This window comes from Loxodonta africana, chromosome 5 (assembly GCF_030014295.1).
Source record: "Loxodonta africana isolate mLoxAfr1 chromosome 5, mLoxAfr1.hap2, whole genome shotgun sequence".
NCBI lineage: Eukaryota > Metazoa > Chordata > Mammalia > Proboscidea > Elephantidae > Loxodonta > Loxodonta africana.
The window spans coordinates 39,946,366-39,973,935 of record NC_087346.1 but is presented as its reverse complement, the minus strand read 5'-3'; the positions used below and the strand labels follow the sequence as shown (position 1 = coordinate 39,973,935).

Genomic DNA, 27,570 nt, shown 5'->3' with positions numbered 1-27,570 from the left:
ACCAACTCAATATTAGACAGCAAGCTTAAATTGAGTAGAATAAGTTAAGTATTATCAGCCACCTCAAGTAAAGAATTAACAGGCTAGAGGATGAACTAATAATCTTGGCAAGGTTTTATTATCATTTGGTTTATTCTTATTACTCATTTATCTTTTCATTTACAGATCTAAATGGAAAGAAAATTCTATTTTTAGAGGGCTCAATAGAGCTATTTTATTACCCATGCACTCAATCCCTGTTGTTAAAATGCTAATCATTCATGTCTTGAGCCTCTGACTGAGCAGCGACAGTTTATCCGCGTGCAATCCATTTCTCTTTTGCTGGGATTTTCTTTGGTGTCAGTGCAGCCATCACTGAGCAATTCCGAGTGTGCTTCATTAGGCATGAGCAAGCCAGGAACTCAGGCTCGAGTGGGTGAACCCCTCTAAGCTGCCCAGCCTCCGCAGCACTGACTTAACAGGCCAACAAACAAACAGAAACACAGGAGGAAAAAGGCCCAACACTGGTTGTTCCTTCCTAACCCTTATTATTGTTGTTGTTAAGTGCCATCGAGTCAATTTCAACTTATAGGAACCCCATGTGTCACAGAGCAGAACTGCATTCCATAAGGTTTTCTTAGCTGTAATCTTTACGAAAGCAGATCACCAGGCCTTTCTTCCATGGTGCCAATGGATGGGTTTGAATTGCCTACCTTTAGGTTAGTAGCTGATAGCACTGTGCCGCTCAGGGACATAGGATGTTGACATAACATTTGGGACCCCAAGCCAAAAATTCATAAAAAGTGTGTGTTAACTTTGCTAACTCCCAAGTGAAGTTTCCTGTGGTGAACTCCCTTTTTTGCAAGCTCTGGTGGTGCCGTGGTTAAAGCGCTCGGCTACTAACTGTGCTCGGCAGTTCAAACCCACCAGCCACTCCAAGGGAGAAAGATGTGGCGATCTGCTTCCATAAAGATTTACAGCTTTGGAAGCTTTATGGGGTAGTTCTACTGTGTCCTATAGAGTCACTACAAATCCGAATCGACTCGACAGTCGTGGGTTTGGTTTGGGTTGGGTTTTTGTTTGTAATGTTTGGTTAATTTGTAGAGCTGTGATTCTACCCTCGACTGGATATGCTACTCTTGAACAGCAGCTAATAATTGATTTCTATAACTGCTTTGTATTATTAGGGAAGGGCAGAAATGGTCCTGTTAGCAAGTCATTTGCTCTCATTCAAGTGGCCTCATGTTCGTTAATTATGAAAAAGATTCTGCTGACTGCACTGGACGCGCAGGCAGGCTTTAGGCACTGAGTGTTCTTTATTCATCTCAGTCATAAACAAATAGTAAATTATGCAACAAAGCCTCTCCAGTTTTTGCCTCTCGGTTTTGCTGACCCAGGGAGCTCTTTCTCACACCCTGAGCAGCTCAGGGAGAGAATGGACAGGCCCTCTGCTGGAAGCACATCAAATGCAGAAAGTAGGCCACTGGGCGCTGGATGGTTCTGGGGCGCGGGCTGCCACGGGAAGCTCACACTTTCCTTCTCTTCAGGGCCAGACGCTGGCATCCTGAGCCACACTGTTGATGCTTCTGTGGTTATTAAGTAGCAGGGTGGGGGAATGACAGGCAGTGTCAAGCAGCCCCAGACAAACAGGAAGGCACTTAGAAGACATTCACTCCCATTTCACTCGGTGTTTTGAAGGTCCTCTTTGCGGGCTGAAGTTCTTTTGGATACAGGAATGGTCCTGTAAGAATGGCTCTTTGACTTTATTCCTTTCAAGTGGAGTGAAATTGAAATATTTTAATCGTACACTCAAAATTGCAACAACAAGCCAATCCTAGCACACATAGGCTGGTTTTGTTCTAAAGGTCACTATGCAATTTTTTTTTTTAATTTGCATTCCTTTTTCCCAAATTCCCAAAGTTTTAACCTTTTCCTGTAAAAAATAAAGTAGTAGAATGAGTCTTACTTTTGCTCTGCATGGAGTCTTCGCAGAGATCATGCTTTCAGTTCTGGCACCTGTGGCTTCTTCTAAAACTAAAGAAAGACACAACGGAGAAGACAGAATTATACAAAAATCTTTAAAGACATTTGGTACCTATAGGAACATCCTTATTGAGCAATAGAGAGGTAATGTAACATGTTATTGAAAATGTTATTAAAATCTGTGCTTTTTTAAGTTTTTCTGTGTGGCATTTCATCATTATTTACAAGTGTTGCTGAGCCTACCCATATTATTGCCTATGCCTTGTCCACTTTCTGGAGTCCCTGAGAGGTGCAAACAGTTAACGCACTCGGCTGCAAACAAAAAAATTGGAAGCCTGAGTCCACCCAGAGGCACCTTGGAAGAAAGGCCTGGCAATCTACATCCAAAAAATAAGCCGCTGAAAACCCTATGGAGCACAGTTCTAGTCTGGTACATAGGAGGTCACCATTAGCTGGAGTTGACTCAATGGTAAGTGTTTTTTTTTTTCTTGCCTACTTTAATCAATGAAAATCCTTCTAGCCCACCCTTGATAATCCTGAAACTCTGCACTGATTTTTAAGTAATAATGGCAGATTTGCTTCAACCTGGCCCTTCTTGGGACCTGAGGACACACAGGCTTGTGAGGATGTTTGCCAGGCTCAGGGAGGAGCATTTGCTCTGCGTCAGAAGACAATGACCACATTACAGGTAGCTTAGGCTGACTCTCCAGTTTCCGATCATCAACTAGCTATTTTGTATGCCGTACCGATTCCTGGCTTCTCAGCCTTGTCCTAACCCCAAAAGGCTGAGAAGGGAACAGAAAAGCTGAATCTCAACTACAGCAAAACAAAAATGATCTAACGTGCATTAACGCTTTGTGTTTTTCAACATGGTTTTACAGTGCTGATTTATTTTCTCATCTCAATTTACACTCATAACAACCTTATGAGCTGGAGATAAAGTCGGTATTACTGTCATTCCTATTTTATAGATGGGGAAATTAAGTAACAGTGAGGCCAAGTGATTTCGTCTCCCAAGGTTAAGATGAAATCAATAATGAAATTTGGACCAGGATTCAAAACTCCTTGCTAATGGAGTGCTGTTCAGTTGGACCTGAGCACTGGGGGGAAGATGAAGTGTAAACATTTAAAGAAAGAATTATCTGTGGTTTTTATTCTGCTATCCTGTCCATTGGTACATTTACATGGATAATTAGGAATTGATTATTATTTTTAAAATTACATTTCTAGTCACCTGTTTCATATAACATTGAGGTATGGGTAGAAAAAAACAGACATATTAATTAACCTAATTCTACAATATAAAACAAATATATCACAGGCTCTAATTGTGAATGAAAACCAAAATTCTTCAGAAAATTGAACTGTGAAAAGTGAAATAATCACAAGGTCAAATGATTCAGGATACAGCAAAAATGTGTTAACCTGTAGCCTGTAATCTTTACTAAAAACGTATCTTGTATTTTGGTGGTAGAATGCTGAAATGGTATGTATACAGCGCAGCATTTGTGGTGTGTGGTACAATGAACACGTGTAGTTTTACACAGCCCAGATACTGGAAAGCAAAAATAAATGATAATAAAAATAAACCAGTATGCTATTTCGGTAAAGTCCCTCGGTGATGCAAACAGTTAACGCACTCAGCTACTAACTGTAAGGCTGGAGGTTTGAGTCTACCCAGAGGTGCCATGAAAGAAAGGCCTGGAGGATCTAATTCTAAGAAATTGGCCATTGAAAATGGCTGCTAACTGAAAGATTGGAAGTTCAAGTCTACCCACAGCTGCCTTGGAAGATCTACTAAAAAATCAGCCATTGAAAACTTTATGGAACACAGTTCTATTGTGGCACATATGGGGTTGCCATGAGTAGGAATAGACTCGACAGCAACTGGGAAAAAAAAAAAATTCAGTAAAAGCTTAGATTTGGAGTGAAGTGAGTGCAAGTGGAAAAATTTGATTTAACTAAGAGCCCACATAGTTGTTATTTTTTTCAGCTACCATTTTATAGTTGCAGATGCAAAAGTGTGCATTCATTTCTGCCCTCCTCACTTCCATCATGAATAACGAGACGCACATAGGTCATGTGTGACCAGGCCAGGGGGAAAGGGCATCTTGGAGCTGTGGGAACTGACCTGTTAGAATCCCATCGAGTTGTTCCACCATAAACTCTGCATCCTCTTCCGTGAAGCACATAGGTGGTTTTATTTTAAGCACATTTCTGTGAGGTCCATCAGCACTGAGAAGCACTCGCTTTTCCTTCATTCTAATTAGTGCAGAAAATACATGTGAGTGCATATAAATGCTAAGATGATTCAAGAACAATGTGAACAAACAGCAGCTTGGTGTTCTGCATGCAAGAAACCCACTTTTATAAACTGTGTGTGTCTTAAACTTCCCTTTTTTGGAGGAGGGAGGAAGTCAAGCAAGATTTTCAATTGTGCCAGATATTGGAGATCCAAGATACCAAATGGGTGTGGGGGTGGATTTACTTGTAGATGACATGTTGAGCCTCAGCTGTGGCAGGGGTCCTTTTCTGCTGGTCCTTCACTAAGTCAATCCCAATAAAAAGGCCAAAGCCCCTGAGGGAGTGGAGGAAAGAAAACTTGACACATGCTCTATGAAGCACTGCATTGTTGCAAAAAAATTAGTACTGTCCCCAAACTTCAGTTTAATTTGAAGCCGAATGTGATACCCTTTAAGGGTAATTGTTATTGATTCTGACTAACCCAAGATATCACTTCTGTGTTCACAGCTCTTTCTAGTTTTTGAAACAAGTTAGTTCTTTGCCATCTAAGCTTTTTTAAAAATTTAATTATAAAAGAAAAAAGTTTTAAAACCATGCCATTTAGTTTCTCAGGACAATAAGATGATAAATGTCTATACACATCTATGAAAAATACCTAGTTTTCCAGGGGCATATTTAAAATAATTTCTAACAGATCATTTAGAATTACTTTAAGCTCCTTCTTCTTTCAATCTTTTGGGTGATGAAATGATTTCAGTTTTTTTTAAGGTATAGAGACCAGAAAGGGTATATCCTCAAATGTTAATACTAGTGATATCTGAGTTCTGGATTATGAATGATGTTTGCTTTCCATGTTTTCTAGATTTAGTTCTACATAATTTATTTTAGGTTTGTAAGGTAAAATATATGCTATTTTCATTTTGGAAAAGTGAATAACTACATAATGACATCGTGATAAGCATACCTGATATCTCCTATCAAAGTATGTTTAGCCTTCTGTTTATTCAGTAACTCTGTAAGATAATTCCCTACTCTGGTGGCATTTCTTTGAAGGTCTTCATTTTCAATTATATCCAGGACAGTCAGACCAACAGCACAAGATACTGGATTTCCTCCATACTGTAGAAAAAGATGAATAAGAAAACATAATAGTCCAATTAGCAGTATCTCTTCATCCATAAGAAATTTGACTCAGACATAAGCAAGTGAAGACATAATTTCAATAAAATTTTCTCTTGCGACATTAGTTTCTCAGATGTAGAATATAGCACGATCCCTCATTCAGGAGTGACATTTTATTGCAAATTATATTCTCCATGCTGCATATGAAGGACTGTCAAGGTATTTATCAGTTCATTCAAACAAAAAAAACAGACAGCATGATGGAAATTAAGGATTTTGGAGCATGGCTCAGTGAGAGAAATACAGGTTTCTGTCCACGAAGAATTTAGTAAAAGCAGCTAAGCAATGACATTTCCCTCAAATCATCTAGGCACTTAGATTCAAATTTTGCTTTTACTGCAACATACCCTGTTATGCACGCTTCACAAACTGTAGTAATTTTCCCAAGTTTAAAGACTATGACTTCTTGGGGTAAATGCAAGGAAATGAAATTTCCCAAAGATAAAAAAATCGGTATCTCTTATGGCAGCCATATAATATTTACAGTATTGAATCATCTACATACTTAAAGGTGTTTTGGAACTTAAATATGATACAAAACATATAAGAAGATCATATCATCTGTTAACGAAAATATCATACCCTTTAAAGTTTAGTCAGGCATCCATCTATCATAGAAACAATAAGAACATTTTAGCAAGGGGAAATATAGACAAGGAATAATCCAGGGAGAACTTTGCCAGATAGAATGAAATCTGGTTAGATTAAAGTTTGGCTGGAGTCCTGGAGTGGTTTGTTGGCAATACTCAACTTTATTCTTTACAACATTGGCAAGAAGTGTAAGAACACACAATAATTTTTTCCTCTTCACCTTAAAGTCAGAGGTCAAAATTTACCGTATTGAAATACTCCATTCCAGAGCTGCTGAAGGCTTCTGCAATTTCTCTGGTTGTTACCACACATGCCATTGGATGGCCATTGCCAATTGGTTTTCCCATTGTGACGATGTCGGGAACAAAGTCTTCGCCATGCATTTGGAAGCTCCAGAAATGTTTCCCAACTCGGCCAAAGCCTACCTGAACTTCATCAGCTATAAATACACCCCCTGCTCCATGTACGTATCTGAAAAGCAAAGGGACAATCTAATGCCCTCAGGCCACTGAGAGTCCCTAAACTCAAAACCGAACCCACTGCCGTGGAGCTGATTCCAATTCGTAGCGACCCTATAGGACAGAGTAGAACTGCACCACAGGGTTTCCAAGGCTGTAAATCTTCATGGAAGCAGACTGCCACATCTTTCTCCCTAGGAGCAGCTGATGGGTTCAAACCGCTGACATTTTGATTCCTAGCCAAGTGCTTTAACCACTGCGACACCAGGGCTTATTGAAAGTTCCCAAACACTTCATAAAAATACAGAAGATCATTGCAGATTTAAAAAGAGCTTAACTTGTAGACGTTAATCTTTGCTAAAAACATTTGTGTATTCAAAACTCCCAATGATACCTATGTGATGTCATTGACTTTGCCATATAATCACACAGTTTCAAGACTGGATATATTCCATATTATTTGAGTGTGTCGCTAAAAGTAAGGTGTATAGTCTTTTAAGTAGGAAGAGAAAGAACTGAACAAGAAGTAGTTTTTAGCAGGTTTAATTTTCAAATATTTATGAATTCGTAAAGCTTAGATGCCAGCCCATCAGAGACAATGCCAGTCAGAGGGCTGGAGCAGAGTCCTAAAGGCCTCTGTTGGACTAAGAAACCTATCAGTTGCGGAACAGTTGACCCTAACTGGTGGAGACCCTCTGGGTGTCAGAGTAGAACTGTGCTCCATAGGATTTTCGATGGTTGGTTTTTTGAAAGTAGATCATCAAGCCTTCCTTCCTAGGTGCCTTTGGGTGGACTCCAAATTCCAATCTTTTGGTTAATAGCCAAGCTCATGACCTATTCGCACCACCCAGGAACTCTGCTGGACCAGGTATAAACCCTTTATTTGCCATACCTTGGAAAGGTGGAGGAGTGTCTGGGATGCTGGAGAGGCTATTTACCAGCTAATCTGGAAGTATTTCAATATTTTTAAAACAGGTATGATCCTATAGAATTGTACCTGCCTTGGTTTTTAGTAGGAAAGAAAAAAAAAAAAAAAAAAGCTGTACAGTGCCTTCAGTTTGACCAAGGATGCCCAAGTCAAGTACATACTCTGCCACTTTCTGGAAGTAGCCTGCTGGAGGAATTATTTGTCCGCCACAACTCTGCATGGATTCAGCAATAAAGGCAGCAATCTATACAAGAGAAGATGGGGTCAAAGTCCATTAGGTCCCCCTTTTACCCCCTAAAAAAGAGGATTTCTTAGAAAGCACATTATTTCAAAAACAGTTGGCGATAGACCTGTGGCAAATTACAAGTAGGCATTTGATTAAAAAGGAAAGAAAGGAGAAGAGAAGAGAAAAGCCATCCATGTTGGAAAAGCAAGTGGTCTAACGTATTTGTTTCTGAAAGTTTAGAGAACCAAAGAAAACTACCATGAGAAATGGAGGAGGTGAGAGTTTGCTTTCCAGTTCTCCAAAATTCATTTTAATGCAGTGTTTCATAAGTAAGGCTGGTGTTTTGATCAGTCTTTGATACAAACTTTTAAAAAATTACTCAGATTCCAAGGCATCAAAGGGTGCCTGCTTTTTTAGCCTGGAGAAGGAGGACTGCCTGAGGATGGGATTTTCACTAAGGAAATGGCAGAGTGTGGCCGAACACCACAGTTATATGCTGAATTTCTAGTTCTTGGCCTGAAGCAGGCTTAACTCTACAGAATTAGGCAGTTCACAAAGGGACCTACGGATGAAGTGTTTTAAAGGTTAAGAAAGAAAAAGCAGAAAATAGATAATGCCAGAGTAAGAAGAGAAAGTTCAGACAGAGTATGGGATAAAAAGTCAATAGAACCAAGGCTCTTGTCCTGACTAATAAAAAAAAAACCTGACTACCCCTTAGTAAATTGTATTACTTGAGTTAAGTCCTTTACTTTTTAGTTATTGAGTTTACTTATCTGTAAAATGAAGCTATTGGGCCAAAGAGATTTCTGTTATAAAATTCCACAACTATGCAAGTGCAGCTAATATTTTGAAGGCTCCATCTTATATTTGTGTGTTGTTTTAAGCATTGTTAACACCACTGATAACCTGTAAATCTTAGTTCTTGAAGACACGTCTTGTTCCTTAAGAGACAGCATCAATCCAATAATTATTGAATGCTAATGTTCTCAAAAATTTATGCAAACTCTCTTTTAGTAGCAAAAAGTCCCTAAGATCTTGTTAATGCAAACTTTTTCCTGTGTTTACCGATTGTTTAAAGAGTGTGGGCTACACCTGAAAAGGAAAAGAGCTTGAAGTTTTGCACAACAGGTAGCAATTCTGATCTTTTTTTTTTCTCTCTCTCTGCACAGATATATCACACAGGAAGCTATGAAAATCCAGTGGGTTAGGAGGAAAAAGAAGAAAATTGAGAAATATAGATGATGCTCCAGTCAGTAAGACAAAAATAATTGAACTGATTGGAAAAAAGAAAAGACCTCATTTTTATCTCAATGAAGAGTCTTTTCATTGCCATGTCTATGCCATAGATCAGTTTAAAGCTAAAGTATGTGTCAAGGTGCATTAAAGATTTACATAACCTGTTGCCGTCGAGTTGATTCCAACTCACAGTGACCCTGTAGGACAGAGTAGAACTGCCCCATAGGGTTTCCAAGGAGCGGCTGGTGGATTCAAACTGCTGACATTTTAGTTAATAGCCAAGCTCTTAACCATTGTGCCACCAGGGCTCTGAAGCTCCACATAACTAACCCCAAAATGGACTGAGAACTAAGGTGAAAATTTAGAAAATGGAAGCCCTTTTTCCTGCTCTAAAGGACTCTGAGAAGTCCAGACCCAGATTGGAAGAACATTTTTTCTACCTTGGCCTAACCAGGTACAGACCATCCCGAGGCTCCATGATTCAGGAAGGCTGAACGAGTTCAAAAGAAGCCTCAAGGCTCCTGTGTGGGTCTGGACTCTGCACTGGTCCCAAGGCCCCAAGACCCCAAGGCCACTCTGCCTCTTCCCTTCCCTTCACCGTATTAACTCCTGGTACTTCTCTCAGTCGGAACAGTCTGTCCTTGAGCTATCCCTTTCTTAATTCCCTCTTCCATTACTCCTCTGGACTAGACCTGCCTCCCACTGGGAAGGTCAGAATTAGGCCAGCATGGAATGGATATAGTGATTGCATTGCCAGGATAAAGAAAAGTAGACAGTCTTAAAAGCATGACTACAGTAATGCACTTTTTGGAACATGATCTAGTGAAAATGTAACTACAGAAGAACAGAAAGGGAATTTAGATTTAATTCTTTCCCTTCTCTCCATTTTATCGCAATGGTTTCAACCCACTTACAAAAGATATTAAGATGTTTCCAATGCTGTAAGTACAAACCTTTCTCCCACCGTTATGAGCATCTTCAATAATTTTCTTCACCTCATTTGCATAAGCACTGGCTGGGTCTGGATGGTCTTCTCTATATTTTCCTCTGTAAGTATCTGGATGTGGTGCCTGAAAACATCAATGCAGTTTCTCATTATTTGCCTCTTTGACAAATGAATTAAAAAAAAAAAAAAAAAGGCATTTCCCCACAAAGGCATATTAGAAAGGTAATCTTGTGAATTTAGGTGACTGTAAGTTCTTTTGTTGTTCCATCTCTGAATTCTGTGAAGAACTGAAGTCTTTGTATTGTGAACAGGCGCTAGGATTTACTCCCAAACACTTATAAGTCAAGACTGCATCCCTATTCACATGAGTAACAAATTCATATCAACAAGTGTGATTATACTATTTGAAAATTTCAATTAATGGAAACTGTATTAGTTGGTCTATATTGTAAATAAACCAATACTTGCCAACTATATTGCAAATCGTAATCATTCAAAAAACTAAAAGTGGCTTAGCACTGTTTCCAGATGTTAAAATAATGAAAGTATTGCTGATTTTCTTGAAGTCTACAGAGCCTTAATTAATGTAAACACACTAAATGATTTTCACTGTTTCAAAAACTTGGTTGGTTTCTTACTTTGCATAATAAATCTATATAATAATTTATCATACAAAAAAAACTAAACCCATTGCCGTCGAGTTGATTCCAACTCACAGCGACCCCATAGGACAGAACAGAACTGCCCCATAAGGTTTCCAAGGAGTAGCTGGTGAATTCAAACTGCTGACCATTTGGTTAGCAGCCTAGCTCTTAACCACTGTGTCAACAGGGCCCCATAATTTATCATTGAGCAATTTAATTTTAAGACAGTCAAATACACTCAGTTCAACTCTTAATTTCGAGTTGGCATCAACGGTAGAAAAACTAATTGACAATCAAGGAGCAAGAAAAAATAAAGTGACACCTCTGTATAACATGCTCTACCACCACACTAATTTGCCTGCTGAAATACTCATCAATGCTTTTTAAACCACATCCTGTCTTTAGCAAGGTCTTTGACTTTAGCAAGTCACATAATTGTTGTAGATCTTAGTTTCTTTTCCACAGTTTCATTTCAAGGACAGGGTTGCACTAGATTATCACTAGTCATTCTTCCACTAACAACAACCTGATTCTAGGATTTGAAGGTACTTACCACATGTACAAATTCTTTCTTGATATCTTTGCCCTTTCGAAATTTATATGGACTGATCTCTATTAAAGATGATAGGTGACCATGGTAAGCACTGAAAAGAAAAAGAACAGTAAACAAATTCACTCAAAGAAGGATGTTTTTCGAGTACGTGAGAGTGGTATTGCAGATCGTCCAGGAAGAATCTCAACATTGATGCCAGAGTTAACTATATTGGATCTAATTTTTCATGGCATGATTGGCCATTTAATTTGTCTAGTTCTCCTTAAAAAACAAAACACATGAAAAGCCAAGTATGTGGCCTCACAATTTCTTTTTAGCAGAAAAAAAAGCAACTAACTTCTTTGGATTATGTTAAATCTGCTAAATTATGAGTTGGAATTTTCTGTACATTCATGAAAAACTCTGTTTAAATGTATTAAATAGTTATATTTGAGTACATTCAAAAACAACTTTATAGCATAGAATGGGCATGTGTCTCTATTTGGGATGATTTCTAAAGGATGTTCAATTGCAAATATGGGGCAAATAGTAGTCAGGAAGGAACAGGAGGTCTCTTCAAGAAGAACTAAGACTGAGAGGTGATTAAATGATTGTGAAATTATTTTCTTTGACATAAAATACAGGTGTCTGTGATATTCCTTTTTCTATTTCTTGCGCAGAGATATAACTGGGAGGTCTGGGAATGAAATTATAAAAGGTCCATTAGTAGACAGAGCAAAGAGAGGGACCTGTCTTACCAAACATGAAGACATACTACAATGCCATAATAATAAAATTAATATGGTATTGGGAAAACAACAAAGAGATTATTGGAATAAAAGGAGAGCTCAGAGACATTCATACATACATGGTAACCAAGTGGACTTCAGGGGGATTCGATATGAGTAGCTATAAAGGCAGTAGAAGAAAATGCAGAAGAACACCTTTGTGATGGGGTGGAGAAGATAGAGTAACAAAACTTTGAAAACACAAACCATATCATAATTTTATATATTGGAGTTTATCAAAATTAAAGATTTCTATTGAAGGGTATCATGCACAAAGTTAAAAGACTCACGATACATTGGGAAAAGATACTTGAAATGTCTCAAACTAAAAGAGATTAATACCTTAAATGGTGGTTCTTAATTCTGGCTGCATATTATGATAACTTGGGTAACTTAAAAAAAACACCCTGTTTCCTGGGAACAACCTCCAGAAATTATGTGTAATTAGTCTGGGGTAGGCTTGGACATTGGCATTAAAAAAAAAAATTCCCTAAGTGATTCTAAATCACAGTCAAGGATGAGATCTTCTGATTTAGAATATACAAGCAACCAGAAATCAACAAAAAAGGGTGGGCATCCCAACGGAAAAAACGGGCAAAGAACACAAACATCCAGTTCTCAGAAGAGAAATCATGAATGCATAATACGTACATGAAGAGATACTCAAACTCATAATTGTTGTTAGGTGCTGTTGGGTGGGTTTCAACTCATTGTAACCCTATGTACAACAGAACAAAACACTGCCTGGTCTTGTGCCATCCTCACAACCGTTGCTATATTTGAGCCCAGTGTTGCAGCCACTGTGTCAATTCATCTCACTGAGGGTCTTCCTCTCTTTCCCTGGCCTTCTTTTTTACTGCTTTACCAAGCATCATGTCCTTCTGCAGGGGCTGATACCTCCTGATAACATGTCCAAAGTATAAGAGATGCTGTCACCATCTTTGTTTCTAAAGAGCATTCTGGCTGTACTTGTTCCAAGACAGATTTGTTCATTCTTTCTGTTCATTCTTTTGACAGTCCATGGTACATTCAATATTCTTTGTCAACACCATAATTCAAAGGCATTGATTCTTCAGTCTTCCTTAATTGTTGTCTGCTTTACATGCATATGAGGCAATTGAAAACACCATGTTTTTTTTTTCAGTCAGACTCACCTTAGTCCTGAAAGTGACATCTTTGCTTTTTAACACTTTAAAGAGGTCTTTTGTACCAGATTTGCCCAATGCAATGCATCTTTTGATTTGCTTCCATGGCAGTTGACTATGGATTCAAAAATCCTTGGCAACTTCAGCCTTTTCTCCATTTATCATGATGTTGTTAAAATTTTCGTCTTCTTTACGTTGAGGTACAATTCATACTGAAGACTGTGGTCTTTGACCTTCATCAGTAAGTGCTTCAAGTCCTCTTCACTTTCACCAAGCAAGGTTGCATCATCTGCATAATGCAGGTTGTTAATGAGTCTTCCTCCAATCTTGATGTTGATTCTTCTCCATATAGTCCAGCTTCTCAGATTATCCATTCAGCATACAAATTGAATAAGTATGGTGAAAGGACACAACCCTGAAGTACACCTTTCCTAACCTTAAACCACACAGTATCCCCTTGTTCTATTTGAACAACTGCCTCTTAGCCTAAGTACAGGTTCCTCATGAGCACAATTAAGTGCTCTGGAATTCCCATTCTTTGCAATGTTATCCATAATTTGTTATAATACACACAGTCAAATGCCTTTGCATAGTCAACAAAACACAGGTAAACATCTTTCTGGTGTCCTCTGCTTTCAGCCATGATCCATCTGATATCAGCAATGAGATCCCTTGTTCCACTTCCTGTTCTGAATCTGGTTTGAATTTCTGGCAGTTCCCTGTCAATGTACTGCTACAACAGCTTTTGAATGATCTTCAGTAAGAACTTACTTGTGTGTGATATTAATGATATTGTTTGATAATTTACACATTCTGTTGGATCACCTTTCTTTGGAATTGGTACAAATACGGATCTCTTCAAGTCTGTTGGCCAGGTAGCAGTCTCCTAAAATTCTTAGCATAGATAAGTGAGAGCTTCCAGCACTACATCCATTTGTTGAAACATCTCAGTTGATATTCTGTCAATTCCTGGAGCCTTGTTTTTCACCAATGCCTTCACTGCAGCTTGGACTTCTTCCTTCGGTACCAATGGTTCTTGATCATATGCTACTTCCTGAAATGGTTGAATTTTTTCAGAATAGACTGCCAGGTCCTTCTAAGTCTATCTTAGTCTGGAAGCTCTGCTGAAACCTGTCCAACAAGGGTGACCCTCCTGGCATTTGAAATACCGGTGGCAAATCTTCCAGTAACACAGCAACAAACAAGCCACCACAGTATGACAAACTGACAGTTACATCAAACTCATCGTTGTTGTTGTTGTAAGGTGCCATTGAGTCAGTTCCGACTCATGGCAACCCTATGCACAAGAGAACGAAACACTGCCCGGTCCTGCGCCATCCTTACAATTGTTGTTATGCTTGAGCTCATTGTTGCAGCCACTGTGTCAATCCGCTTCATTGAGGGTCTTCCTCTTTTCTGCTGACCCAGTACTTTACCAAGCATGATGTCCTTCTCCTGGGACGGATCCCTCCTGACAACATGTCCAGAGTATGTAAGAAGCAGTCTCGCCATTCTTCCTTCTAAGGAGCATTCTGGCTGTACTTCTTCCCAGACAGATTTGTTCATTCTTTTGGCAGTCCATGGTATATTCAGCATTCTTTGCCAACACCACAATTCAAAGAAGTCAATTCTTCTTCGGTCTTCCTTATTCATTGCCCAGCTTTCACATGCATATGATGTGACTGAAAATACCATGGCTTGAGTCAGGTGCACCTTAGTCTTCAAGGCGACATCTTTGCTCTTCAACACTTTGAAGAGGTCCTTTGCAGCAGATTTACCCAACGCAATGCGTCTTTTGATTTCTTGGCTGCTGCTTCCATGGGTGTTGATTGTGGATCCAAGTAAAATGAAATCCTTGACAACTTCAAACTTTTCTCCGTTTATCATGATGTTGGTCATTGGTCCAGTTGTGAGGATTTTTGTTTTCTTTATGTTGAGGTGTAATCCATACTGAAGGCTGTGGTCTTTGATCTTCATTAGTAAGTGCTTCAAGTTCTCTTCACTTTCAGCAAGCAAGGTAGTGTCATCCGCATAACGCAGGTGGTTAACGAGTCCTCCTCCAATCCTGATGCCCCGTTCCTCTTCATATAGTCCAGCTTCTCGGATTATTTGCTCAGCATACAGATTGAATAGGTATGGTGAAAGAATACAACCCTGACGCACACCTTTCCTGACTTTAAACCAATCTGTATCCCCTTGTTCCGTCCGAACAACTGCCTCTTGATCTATGTAAAGGTTCCTCGTGAGCACAATTAAGTATTCTGGAATTCCCATTCTTGGCAATGTTATCCATAGTTTGTTATGATTCACACAGTCGAATGCCTTTGCATAGTCAAGAAAACACAGGTAAACATCCTTCTGGTATTCTCTGCTTTCAGCCAGGACCCATGTGACATCAGCAATGATATCCCTGGTTCCATTTCCTCTTCTGAAACTGGCCTGAATTTCTGGCAGTTCTCTGTCGATATACTGCTGCAGCTGTTTTTGAATGACCTTCAGCAAAATTTTGCTTGCGTGTGATATTAATGATATTGCTCTATAATTTCTACATTCGGTTGGATCACCTTTCTTGGGAATAGGCATAAATATGGATCTCTTCCAGTCAGTTGGCCAGGAAGCTGTCTTCCATATTTCTTGGCATAGACGAGTGAGCACCACCAGCACTGCATCTGTTTGTTGAAACATCTCAATTGATATTCCATCAATTCCTGGAGCCTTGTTTTTCGCTAACGCCTTCAGAGCAGCTTGGACTTCTTCCTTCAGTATCATCGGTTCCTGATCATATGCCACCTCTTGAAATGGTTGAACATTGACTAATTATTTTTGGTGTAATGGCTCTTTGTATTCCTTCCTTCTTTTTTTGATGCTTCCTGCGTCGTTTAATATTTTCCCCATAGACTCTTTCACTATTGCAACTTGAGGCTTGAATTTTTTCTTCAGTTCTTTCAGCTTGAGAAACGCCGAGCGTGTTCTTCCCTTTTGGTTTTCCATCTCCAGCTCTTTGTACATGTCATTATAATACTTTACTTTGTCTTCTTGAGATGCCCTTTGAAATCTTCCGTTCAGTTCTTTTACTTCATCAATTCTTCCTTTTGCTTTCGCTGCTCGATGTTTGAGAGCAAGTTTCAGAGTCTCCTCTGACATCCATCCATCTTGGCCTTTTGTTTCTTTCCTGTCTTGTCAATGACCTCTTGCTTTTTTCATGGATGATGTCATTCCACAACTCGTCTGGTCTTCTGTCACTAGTGTTCAATGCATCAAATCTATTCCTCAGATGGTCTCTAAATTCAGGTGGGATATACTCAAGGTCATATTTTGACTCTCATGGACTTGCTCTGATTTTCTTCAGTTTCAGCTTGAACTTGAATATGAGCAATTGATGCTCTGTTCCACAGTTGGCCCCTAGCCTTGTCCTGACTGATGATATTGAGCTTTTCCATCATCTCTTTCCACAGATGTAGTCAATTTGATTTCTGTGTATTCCATCTGGCAAGGTCCATGTGTATAGTTGCTGTTTATGTTGGTGAAAGAAGGTATTTGCAATGAAGAAGTCGTTGGTCTTACAAAATTCTATCGTTTGATCTCCGGCATTGTTTCTATCACCAAGGCCATATTTTCCAACTACTGATCCTTCTTCTTTGTTTCCAACTTTCGCGTTCCAATCGCGAGTAATTATCAATGCATCTTCATTGCATGTTTGATCAATTTCAGACTGCAGCAGCTAATAAAAATCTATTTCTTCATCTTTGGCCCTAGTGGTTGGTGCATAAATTTGAATAATAGTCGTATTAACTGGTCTTCCTTGTAGGCGTATGGATATTATCCCATCACTGACAGTGTTGTACTTCAGGATAGATTTTGAAACGTTCTTTTTGAAGATGAATGCAACACCATTCCTCTTCAAGTTGTCATTCCCAGCATAGTAGACTATATGATTGTCTGATTCAAAATGGCCAATACCAGTCCATTTCAGCTCACTAATGCCTAGGATATTGATTTTTATGCATTCCATTTCATTTTTGATGATTTCCAATTTTCTAGATGCATACTTCATACACTCCAGGTTCTGATTATTAATGGATGTTTGCAGTTGTTTCTTTTCATTTTGAGTCATGCCACATCAGCAAATGAAGGTCCCGAAAGCTTTACTCCACCCATGTCGTTAAGGTCAACTCTACTTTGAGAAGGCAGCTCTTCCCGAGTCATCTCTGAGTGCCTTCCAACCTAGTGGGCTTATCCTTCTTCCTAGTCTGTCTTAGTCTGGAAGCTCAGCTGAAACCTGTCTTCCATGGGTGACCCTGCTGGTATCTGAATACCAGTGGCATAGCTTCCAGCATCAGAGCAACACGCAAGCCCCCACGGTATGACAAACTGACAGACACGCAACTCATAATTAGAAAACTGGAAATTAAGACAACGTTGAGATACCATTTTATCTCAATTAGATTGGCAAAAATTAGAAGGCTGGATAACGTCAAGTTTGGGAAAGGATATGGAAAATAGGAACTTTCATGCACTGTGTAGATTGTTGCAATCACTCTGGAGAAAATATTGAAGTTGTCAAGGATTTCATTTTACTTGGATCCACAATAAACACCCATGGAAACAGCCATCAAGAAATCAAATGACACATTGCATCATTGCATTGAGCAAATCTGCTGCAAAAGATCTCTTTAAAGTGTTAAAAAGCAAAGATGTCACTGAGGACTAAGGTGCACCTGACACAAGTCATGGTATTTTCAATCACCTTTTATGCATACAAAAGCTGGGCAGTGAATAATGAAGACTGAAAAAAAAAAGAATTGATGCCTTTGAATTATGGTGTTGGTGAAGAATATTGAATATACCATGGACTGCAAGAAGGATGGACAAATCTGTCTTGGAAGAAGCACAGCCAGAATACTCATTACCAGCAAGGATAGTGAGAATTTGTCTCACATACTTTGGACATGTTAGCAGAAGGGACCAGTTCTTGGGAAGGGACATCATGCTTCGTAAAGTAAAGGGTCATCCAAAAAGAGGAAGACCCTCCATGAGATAGATTGACCCAGTGGCTGGAACAATGGGCTGAAGTACAACACAATTTTGAGGATGTCGCACGACCTGGCAGTGTTTTGTTCTGTTGTACATAGGGTAACTATGAGTTGGAACCACATGACAGCGCCTAACAACAACAGAAGAAACTGAATATCCTCTGAGCTTAAGCTGGCCTTGATACTTCAATAAATAATAAAAAACATTGTGTCATACATCCACCCTCCTCCATGTGTGCTTATGGCATTAGTGTGTGTAGTACCAATACAATTTTGTCTCTGAAAGAGCTTCTGCTTAGAAATCTTGCATCCAAGACTTACTGGTCAAGAGTGATCACATCTTGGTGGCCTCTGTACTGCCGAGCCAGGCGTAGGGCTAAGTCATTGGCTTCAGATCTATTAAGATAACACATTAAAAAGGGGACAATGTGACATAAACTTTTAAAAATTTTCCAAGATGTTGATTACAAAAGTTGTAACATTGTAATTATTCAGAAATGTGCAAAGTTGTAGTCCTCTTCTTCTCCTTCAATCCTCCTGCCCATCCCCCGGGCTGCAATCTCAGTGAAACTTTCAAATAATTTCTCCAGATAATTCTCCAATAAGAATTAACAATATACTGTCCATTTCAAACTTCAGCCCGGTACAGCCACATCAATAGGTGACTAACTTTGAGGGTAATAAGAAGTTTGTGTTAGTTTGATGTCAGTGGGATGAATGGAGGACCCATTAGCTTGGCTATCAAACTTATATTGTATTGATCCAATGTTTGGTTATCCTTATCGATAAGATGAAGAATGATAATTTTTCTATTGTGTTCAGAGAGTCTAAATATACTACCCAGACATAGGGGAAGGAAACAGGCATTTTCGGACTGTTTACTCCTGCCAGACATAATCTTGAATGTTTTACTTGTATTTATTCTCATAACAACTCTGCACAGCAAATATTATCAGTTCCTTTTCATGGATGAGTAAACAGCCTCAGGTTAAGTGATCAGAATAAGGTCTCACAGTTAATAAAAGGTAAAGCCAGGCTTCAGACTTAAGCCTATCTGACTTTGAGAACCATATTCTTTTTACTTGCCCTGGCTGTCACCTATAGCCTTTGGGGGCACTACTGTTTAGAGTTAATCCCTCTTTGGCAGTATAAGATTCTTTAGGAATGAAAGTCAAATATTATGATATTTCATTTATTGAAGGCAAGAATATAACAAGTTAGATCCTAATTCTTCGCAACATAAAAAGGAAACAATCTTCTAGTTATAAATTTGTTTTTAAAATAGCTCAGTGATAAGAGAAGAGCAAATCACATATAAGCAAACATTTACAGAATCTCTAATAGTTAATCATAATACATATATAACTTTTAAAATATGAGCTTATACTCTATGTACAGCTTCCTCTCCCAGTATCATGTCACATTGTAAGCTTTTCTACATATCATTAGGTATGTATATTCAAAAACACACTTTTTAATGTCTGTCTAATATTCCATAGAATGTATGTATAATAATTTTGATTTACAGAATATAAAAGTTGGAACATGTTTTTTCACTTAAATTTCCTCCTTTCTTTTTTTTTTTTTTCTTTTTTTTAGTGGGCGGTGAGGGAAAATATGCTCAATTATCTAAGAAAATAAATAAATAAATAATCTTGAAATTATAGCTTGTTTAGTAGAGTTCTTTCTTTGCTAAAATTTCTCATTCATACTTTGAAAGAACAATCTTTTTTTCTCATTTTTGTTTTATTATACTTTAGATGAAGGTTTACAGAATAAGCTAGTTTCTCATCAAACAGTTCACACATCATTCTATGACTTTGGTTAACAACCCCATGACAGGTCGACACTCTTCCTTCTCAACTCTGGGCTCCCTATTACCAGGTTTCCTGTTCCCTCATGCCTTCCAGTCTCTGCCCCAGGGCTGGTGCACCCCTTTAGTCTTGTTTTGTTCCATGGCCCTGTTCAATCTTTGGCTAAAGAATGAACTTCAGGAGTGACCTCATTAGTGAGCTGAAGGGGTGTCCAGGGCCATACTCTCAGGGTTTCTCCAGTCTCTGTCAGGATAGCAAGTCTGGTTTTTCTGTCTGAATTAGAATTTTTTTCTACATTTTTCTCCAGCTCTGACCAGGACCCTCTATTGTGATCCCTGTCAGAGCAGTCAGTGGTGGTAGCCAGGCACCATCTAGTTGTACTGGACTCAGTCTTGTTGAGGCTGTGGTAGATGTGGCCCGTTAATCCTTTGGACTAGTCTTTCCCTTTTGTCTTTAGTTTTCTTCATTATTCCTTACTCCCGAAGGGATGAGACCACTGGAGTATCCTAGATGGGCACTCACAGGCTTTTAAGACTCCAGACGCTACACACCAAAGTAGAGTGTAGAACATATCTTTATAAACTATGTTATGCCAGTTGAGCTAGATATTCCCCGATATCATGGTCCCCACAGCCCTCAGCCCAGCAGTTTGGTCACTCAGGGAGCTTGGATGTGTCTGTGGCGCTACCGTGACCTTGCTTTGTACAGGTTTTGTTGGCTTCCGCAGTATTGTGCACTGTCTTACCCTTCACCAAAGTTTCCACTTACCTATTGTCTACTAAGTTTTTTTCCATCCCACCCCTCCTCTCCCTCGTAACCATCAAAGATTGTTTCTTTTTGTATGTAAGTCTTTTCATGAGTATTTAGAGTAAGTGGTCTCATACAATGCTTGTCCTTTTGTGATTGACTTATTTCACTCAGCATAATGCTCTCCAGATTTATCCATGTTATGAGATGCTTTGAAAGAACAATCTTGGCCCACTAAATCTTTAGCTACTTACTCTTAGCTTTGTCCAAAGAAAACTGTACTTTAGATGAAGGTTTACAGAACAAACTATCTTCTCATTAAACAATTAGCACATGTATTGTTTTGTGACATTGGTTACAAACCCCATAACATGTCAACACTCTCCCCTTCTCCAACTTGGGTTCCCCATTACCAGCTTCCCTGTCCTGTCCTGACTTCTAGTCCTTGCCCCTGGGTTGGTGTGCCTCTTTAGACTCATTTTGTTTTATGGGCCTGTCTAATCTTTGGCTGAAGGATGAACCTCAGGAACGACTTCATTGCTAAGCTAAAAGGGTGTGCAGGGGCCATATTCTTGGGGTTTCTCCGATCTCGGAGAAGTGAGCAACTTTTGACCAATCAGATTTTCTTATGTGAACACCAGATTTGATTGAACATTTTTTTTGCCACGGTTACTACCTAAGTATCTATCCTTCAGGGATACTTAAGGGTATGCATTCCCCATCTTCCTCCAAGTAAACCATAGTAATAGAAAGTTAGGTGGCACGCATGGGTTAATCATCATACTGTTGTTAGAGGCTTGCTCAAAGCCTTGGAACATACTGTCCGGTGTCCTATCTATAATAGTAAAGTGGACGAACCAGAAAGATCAGGTACCTAAATGTGTGCTCACGTAATAAATGGCAAAAATCTCAGACATCTGCATTCCACCAGGAATCAAAAAGAAAGCTATGTGTGAGAGAGTAGAAAATGAGACTGGTAGAAATGGGGATGGGTGGGAAACCCGGAAAAAAAGAAACATACCCTGAATTTGTAAAATAGCAAACAGAGAGTTTCTCCGGCAGGGTTGCTGAAAGGCGCTTGGCATACTCAACAATGCTGTCGTGAAGGAACCGAGAGTTTGTATTTAGCAGTTCCATCTGTTTCAAGGCAGCTTTGACCACTTCAGGGTGACAGTGTCCCACTAAAATTTAGGAGACAAAAGTCCAAGAAATAAGTTACAACTCTAAGTGCCTGGGAAACGAGGGGATTTCTGAAGCATGAAAAAGAGAAAGAGAGAGAGAAAAAAAGAAAGCTGAATTTCTTTCCCTCTACAAATTTTGTTGCAACTTTTCCTTGCTAGCACAGCAAAGAAACGGCAGCCACTGACATTCCTGGGAAGAATATTAACGGTCCCAGTCTGCCGCCATACCCCACAGACTTATCCTTCAAATCACAGCAGAGACAGGACATTTACCATGGGCCACATTGCTGATGCAGTCCAAATACTGGTCGCCTTTCTCATCAAACATGTACTGCCTCTGAGCTCGCACAATTTTGATGGGATCATCAGCAAAGAAAACTTTACATGAGGGCCTAGAAATAATGAAAGGAAACATTTTGGTCCAGTAGGACTGCTCAGTATTTTTCCTTCTTAACGAAGGTCACCATCAGTGGAAAATTACAATTACATAAAAGAAAGGGAAAACACAACCTGGGTGACGTGTTTTTTTTTTTTCATTTCATATCAGCCTGGAACATTTTACCTTAATTCCCCATTCACTGCACTGCTCAAATCTCTTATGCTTATTCTGAAATTTGTCATGATTTGACAACATTATTTAGAGGCACACCCATCAACTCTGTGACAGCTCTAATCACAAACATCAGTAACTTTTCTGTGGGAAATCTTGTTCTATTAAGGGAAAACAAACAACTTTTTTTTTTTTTTAGTTGTACTGTGTGACAGAAACTGTTAACACATTTCACAAATATTATCTCATTTAATCCTTCCAACAATTCTATGAAATAGGAGGTCATTATCATTCTCAGTGTCATAGGTGAGGAAACCAAGGCAAAAGAAAGTCAAGAAACTTGCTCAAGGTTTTACAGTGAGTGAGAAAACCAAAATTTGAAACTAGGCTGTCTTATGCCATTGTTCATGCTGGTGTTTTTTTCTTCCCCCTCACCTCCTGTAATCTAATGTATAAAGAAATGAATAACTCTAAAAGCCTAATTTATGAAGAAATGAATAGCTCTACAAGCTAATTACAAATAACTTAGAGTTAAATAAATGAAGTGGATTTTATAAAAGACCATTTCCATACATTTTGAGTGGTATTCATCCTGTATCAATTGGATTTTCCATTCTTAAACAATGAAACTCAATTATTCTTCTAAACCCTTCACCCATTCTTTTGAGCATAATAAAAAGTCATCCATATTTTTGGTTATTTGGATGAACACATGAAGTGTAGACTTTAGCAATGTAGAAACATCGCAAAGGTTTCTGGTATTGGCTACATGAGCATTTATGAACCACAAATACTGAACATATATTTTGGTAATTTTGCATGCATAAAAATACCATATGCATTGGAGGTAATTTTGGGGCTATTTATATAAAAAATGGATGTGCAATTATTTAGAAAGCATTTTGATTCTTGTGAGTAATAGCTAATCTTAAATTTTAAAATTGTCCAGGATTAATCGTGTTCTATACTGATACTGATGTTAAGCATCATCAGTTAAAATGAAAATAATAGTTAATGAGAATATTTAAGTGGTTCAAATTCAGCTGTTAGTTTATACCTACAAGTTCAAGTTAAAATACAAGGACAATCTTTGTTACTAATGTAGGGTGAAGCCTGCAGCCTTCCCCTTGCTTTCTTCACATACTTTCCACCTTGCCCCTCAGGCTTCTGGTAAAATTCTGCTTCTCTCAATTGATGGCTCCATTATCCCTTTCACAGAATCTGTTCTGCTCATATCAGAAATGATTAGGATTGCATTGGGATCTAACTATATTGAAAACTAACAGAAAGGAGTGGTGGTTACAAAAAAGAGCTAGGCATTAAAAAAAAAAAAAAAAAACTGCCATAGAGTCAGTTCCGACTCACAGTGACCCTATAGGACAGAGTAGAACTGTTCCGTAGGGTTTCCAAGGCTATAGATCTTTACGGAAGAAGACCGCCACGTCTTTCTCCCTCAAGCAGCTGGTGGGTTCCAACCTCTGACATTTCAGTTAGCAGCCCAGTGCTTAATCGCTGAGCCTTCAGGGCTCCTTGTGAAGGCATAACCAAAAAAAAAAAAAAAAAAGGAAACCCAAACCTTCTGTGGCCCAGTTGATTCCAATCATAGCAACACTAAAAGACACAGTAGAACTGCCCCATAGGGTTTCCGAGAGGATGCTGGTGGATTCAAACTGCTGACCTTTCAGGGGGGTAGAAACTTGACCATTTGACCCTTCTGCAGAGTTGAGAGAAACCCAACTCCAGCTGCCTAAACTACCCAGCAACCTCCAGGTTGAGGTCAGAAGTCTCCATATGAGAAATCCCCTAGCATTTCTTGGAAGATCATACTGGTTCTTTTCTTTCTTGTGTCCCCCAGTCATGCCTGTCCTTGTCTGGCTGCAGCTTTTTAGTTAATTGCATGCAAATATCGCAGATGGCTGATTTCACAAGGGTTAGAAGAACCAACTCCATTGCAATGGGTAGAGGTAGCCCTAGAGCTCTGGTGGCGCAGTGCTTAAGAGCTCCACTGCTAACCAACAGGTCAACAGTTTGAATCCACCAGCCTTTCCTTGGAAACCCTTTCGGGCAGTTCTACTCTGTCCTATAGGGTTGCTATGAGTTGGAACCGACTTGATGGGAATGGGTTTGGTTTTTTTGTTTGTTTAAAGGGAGCCCTGGTGGTACAGTGGTTAAGGGCTCGCTGTTAACCAAAAAGTCAGTAGTTCAAATCCACCAGCCACTCCTTGGAAACTCTTTGGGGCAGTTTTACTCTGTCCTACAGTGTCACTATAAGTCAGAATTGACTCGATGGTAACGGGTTTGGTTTTCTGTTTTTTTGGGTTTGAATGGCCACAATCATATGTACCTTTTAAAAATGCAATCACAAAGCACTAATGCACTTGTTAGCATTTGCTCACCCCTGTGACGTAAAATGTTACTCCCACTTTCATGTAAGAGTAAATTAATTTGACAGTGGTCACACTGGTAACATAACACTGAAGTAGGGCCAGAGCCCAGGTCTGAACTTCACCTTCATTCAGTCCTGTCCACTTACCATTACATTAAAGCCAAAAAATCAAACCAAACCCACTGCCATCGAGGCCATTCCAACTCACAGTGATTCCATAGGACAGAATAGACCTGCCCTATAGGGTTTCCAAGGCTATAAATCTTTATAGAAGCAGACTGCCACATCTTTCTCCTGCAAAGGACTGGTACGTTCAAGCTGCTAACCTTTTGGTTAGCAACTGTGTGCTCCTTCAGGACCCAATGACTTTTTTCTTTTAATTTCTTGTTGATACTATGTGGTTTCCAGTAATGGAGGGCATGCTGAATCATTCAGTGGTCTGAACTTTCGGTATATAATATGGTTTTGGAAACCCTGGTGGCATAGTGGTTAAGGGCTACAGCTGCTAACCAAAAGGTTGACAGTTTGAATCCACCAGGAGCTCCTTGGAAACCCTGTGGGGCAGTTCTACTCTGTGCTATAGGTTCGCTCTGAGTTGGAATCAACTTGACGGCAGTGGGTTTGGTTTTTTTTTTTTTTTAATCTGGTTTTTGTTTTATGCTTTATTCCACAAATTGTACCCTCTGAGTCCAGAAGTACATTTATGCATCCCTTGCGAACACAAACTCTACCCTTAGAGTCGAGAGGTATGCATGTTTACCGAATTAAAAAAATGTTCGAAATTCATGTTTTTCCTACCCAAAATTCAATGATTCAGCACCATCTCATACAATACCCTATAAAAACAATAATTTGCAGCACATGCCTGTTTTATCCATTTCAAACTGTTCTACAGCGTAAACTGCCTGCGAGTATCAAGTACTGTCAGTGGGACCGGAGCTTCCCAAAGAACCCCAGAGGTACAAAAAGTGGTCACTAAGTATACCACTGGTCCTGAAAGGGCAACCACTGTGTCGCTACGGCTCCTTACCATTATATTACCAAGTAGTTAATAACAGGGACAAAACAAGAGCAGACTGGAGAGAACATCCCATTTTTAAACTGAGCAAGAACAAAGCTGGGGAGACCAAGGGGGCCTCTGCTAACTGAACTCCCTGCTTTCCTAACTGAAAGTCGTTTCAAAGTCTGCCTCCCTACTGACCGGCTTAACCTTTTACCCCTTAACCAAGCATGCAAGAAGAAAAATTCAAAATGAAACAAAATTTGCCATTAGCGGTTTTCACAGGCATCATCAAAAATATCTCTGGGTTCATAGTTTTCAAAAACTTTTCGAGCTGGGTGGGGGTGGAGGACTGCTGCCCATCTTCCTCCCAGCGCCCATCCCTAGAACAGTATTCTCCTCCTGGGCTACTAACTCTCTTCTGTCAACTCCTCCAACCGGCCAACAACTTCCCTTCATTTGCGGGCTGCAGAACAACCCGATCGCGCTCCAGCCGGACTGGAGGCGTGTTTCCGGGGCCCCCGAGGCTTCCACGTCGCAGCCCGCCGCTCACAGCAGCTCCACTGGCGGAGCGCGCGGAGTCCGCGCCCCAGGAGCCGCGGGTTGGCGGAGGCGCAGACTGCGGCAGGGTGGAGCGCGCGTGCGCAGGCGCGCGCAGCGGGTGGACCCGGCGTCTCGCGCTCAGCAAGCAGATGCCTCCGCGGAGCCACCGCGCGCCCAGTTTCTTGCTGGCTCGCTGGCTCGCCGTCTGCCCGGCATTAGCGCCCCGCTTTGCACTTGTTTTCCCCCATCTACGCTTCTTTCCGGAAAACCTTTACCCGATGTGCCTCCTCCTTAGCGCCAGGGTGTCCTGCTTACTGTACAGTTCGCACATAGTGACGGGGCTGCCGGGAGCTCCGAGAGGTCTCTCCTCTCCGGTCAGAGCGCCTCCCTCGCGAGCCCGGGGCCGGCTTCGGCAGCCTGGCCTTCCCTCTCCTTTTCCCTCCTTGGGCTCCCTCGTCCTGGGCGTCGCAGGTCAGTGGTGGCATCAGCCAGCTGGGGTCATCTCCCTTTTATGGCTTGCTCTGCCTTTACCCTTGGCCAAGCCCCTCCCGTCTCTCCTCCTCCTCCTGGTGCCTGCTTGGCAAGTCACTGGGCTAGCCACTCATTCGCCACCCACTCCTGTCCCCGGTCTAACTGGCTCCTGTCCGCTTGCCCTCCCCATCTCTGTTATTATTTCTTTTTAAATCGCCTTTTATTTTCCTAACTTTGCCTTGCTTTCCGCTTCCTCCTCTGCCTGTGAATACACTCCTCTTCTTTGCTTTTTCCCCCCTCCCTTTGGAGTGTATCCCATTATTTTCCTGTAAACATTCAAAGGTAGGTGCTTCCTGGAGATATCAAAATTCTCCAGTTTTCTCCATTCTTACACTAAGCATGTTCCAGTAACATAACCTACCATTTACTCAGCACAAGCAACAAGTCACAGTTGCCTAAGTATAAAGAACTAGAACTCAGCCTCTTAGCTGGTTGGGAGTGACGATGTATAACATGTTTCAAATAACAAAACCAAACCTTTTGCCATCAAGTCAATTCAGACTCACAGCAACCCTATAGGGTTTCCAGGGCTGTGATCTTTATGGAACCAGACTGTCACTCATAGCAACCCTATAGGGTTTCCAAGGCTGTGATCTTCATGGAACCAGACTGTCACTCATAGCAACCCTATAGGGTTTCCAAGGCTGTAATCTTTATGCAAACAGATTGTCACATCTTTCTCCCGAAGGGGAGACTGGTGGGTTTGAACTGCTGACCTTTTGGTTAGCAACCAAGGGCATAACCACTGCGCCACCAGGGCTCCTCTTTCAAATACGTACCTACTTTAATAATATCTACAGTTCTAATTTTTCTGGTACTACTACTAGCCAAAAGGTTGGTGGTTGGAAACTGCCAAGAGGCCCTTGGAAGATGGGCCTGGCAACCTGCTTCCGAAAGGCCACA

At 40.2% G+C, this 27,570-nt stretch overlaps 1 protein-coding gene across 1 annotated transcript; it reads right to left on the bottom strand.

The window, feature by feature from the left end:
• Positions 1–258: 258 nt before the first annotated feature.
• ETNPPL (ethanolamine-phosphate phospho-lyase) lies at positions 259–27,219 on the bottom strand. Its single transcript, XM_064285455.1, is given in 14 exon segments — positions 259–320; positions 323–386; positions 1,946–2,013; positions 4,094–4,224; positions 4,451–4,540; positions 5,171–5,325; positions 6,225–6,450; positions 7,527–7,609; positions 9,781–9,897; positions 10,971–11,061; positions 18,237–18,311; positions 21,498–21,657; positions 21,931–22,049; positions 26,412–27,219. Coding segments are annotated over 14 exon segments (1,497 nt in total). The 5' UTR covers positions 26,468–27,219.
• Between the last annotated feature and the right edge of the window lie 351 nt (positions 27,220–27,570).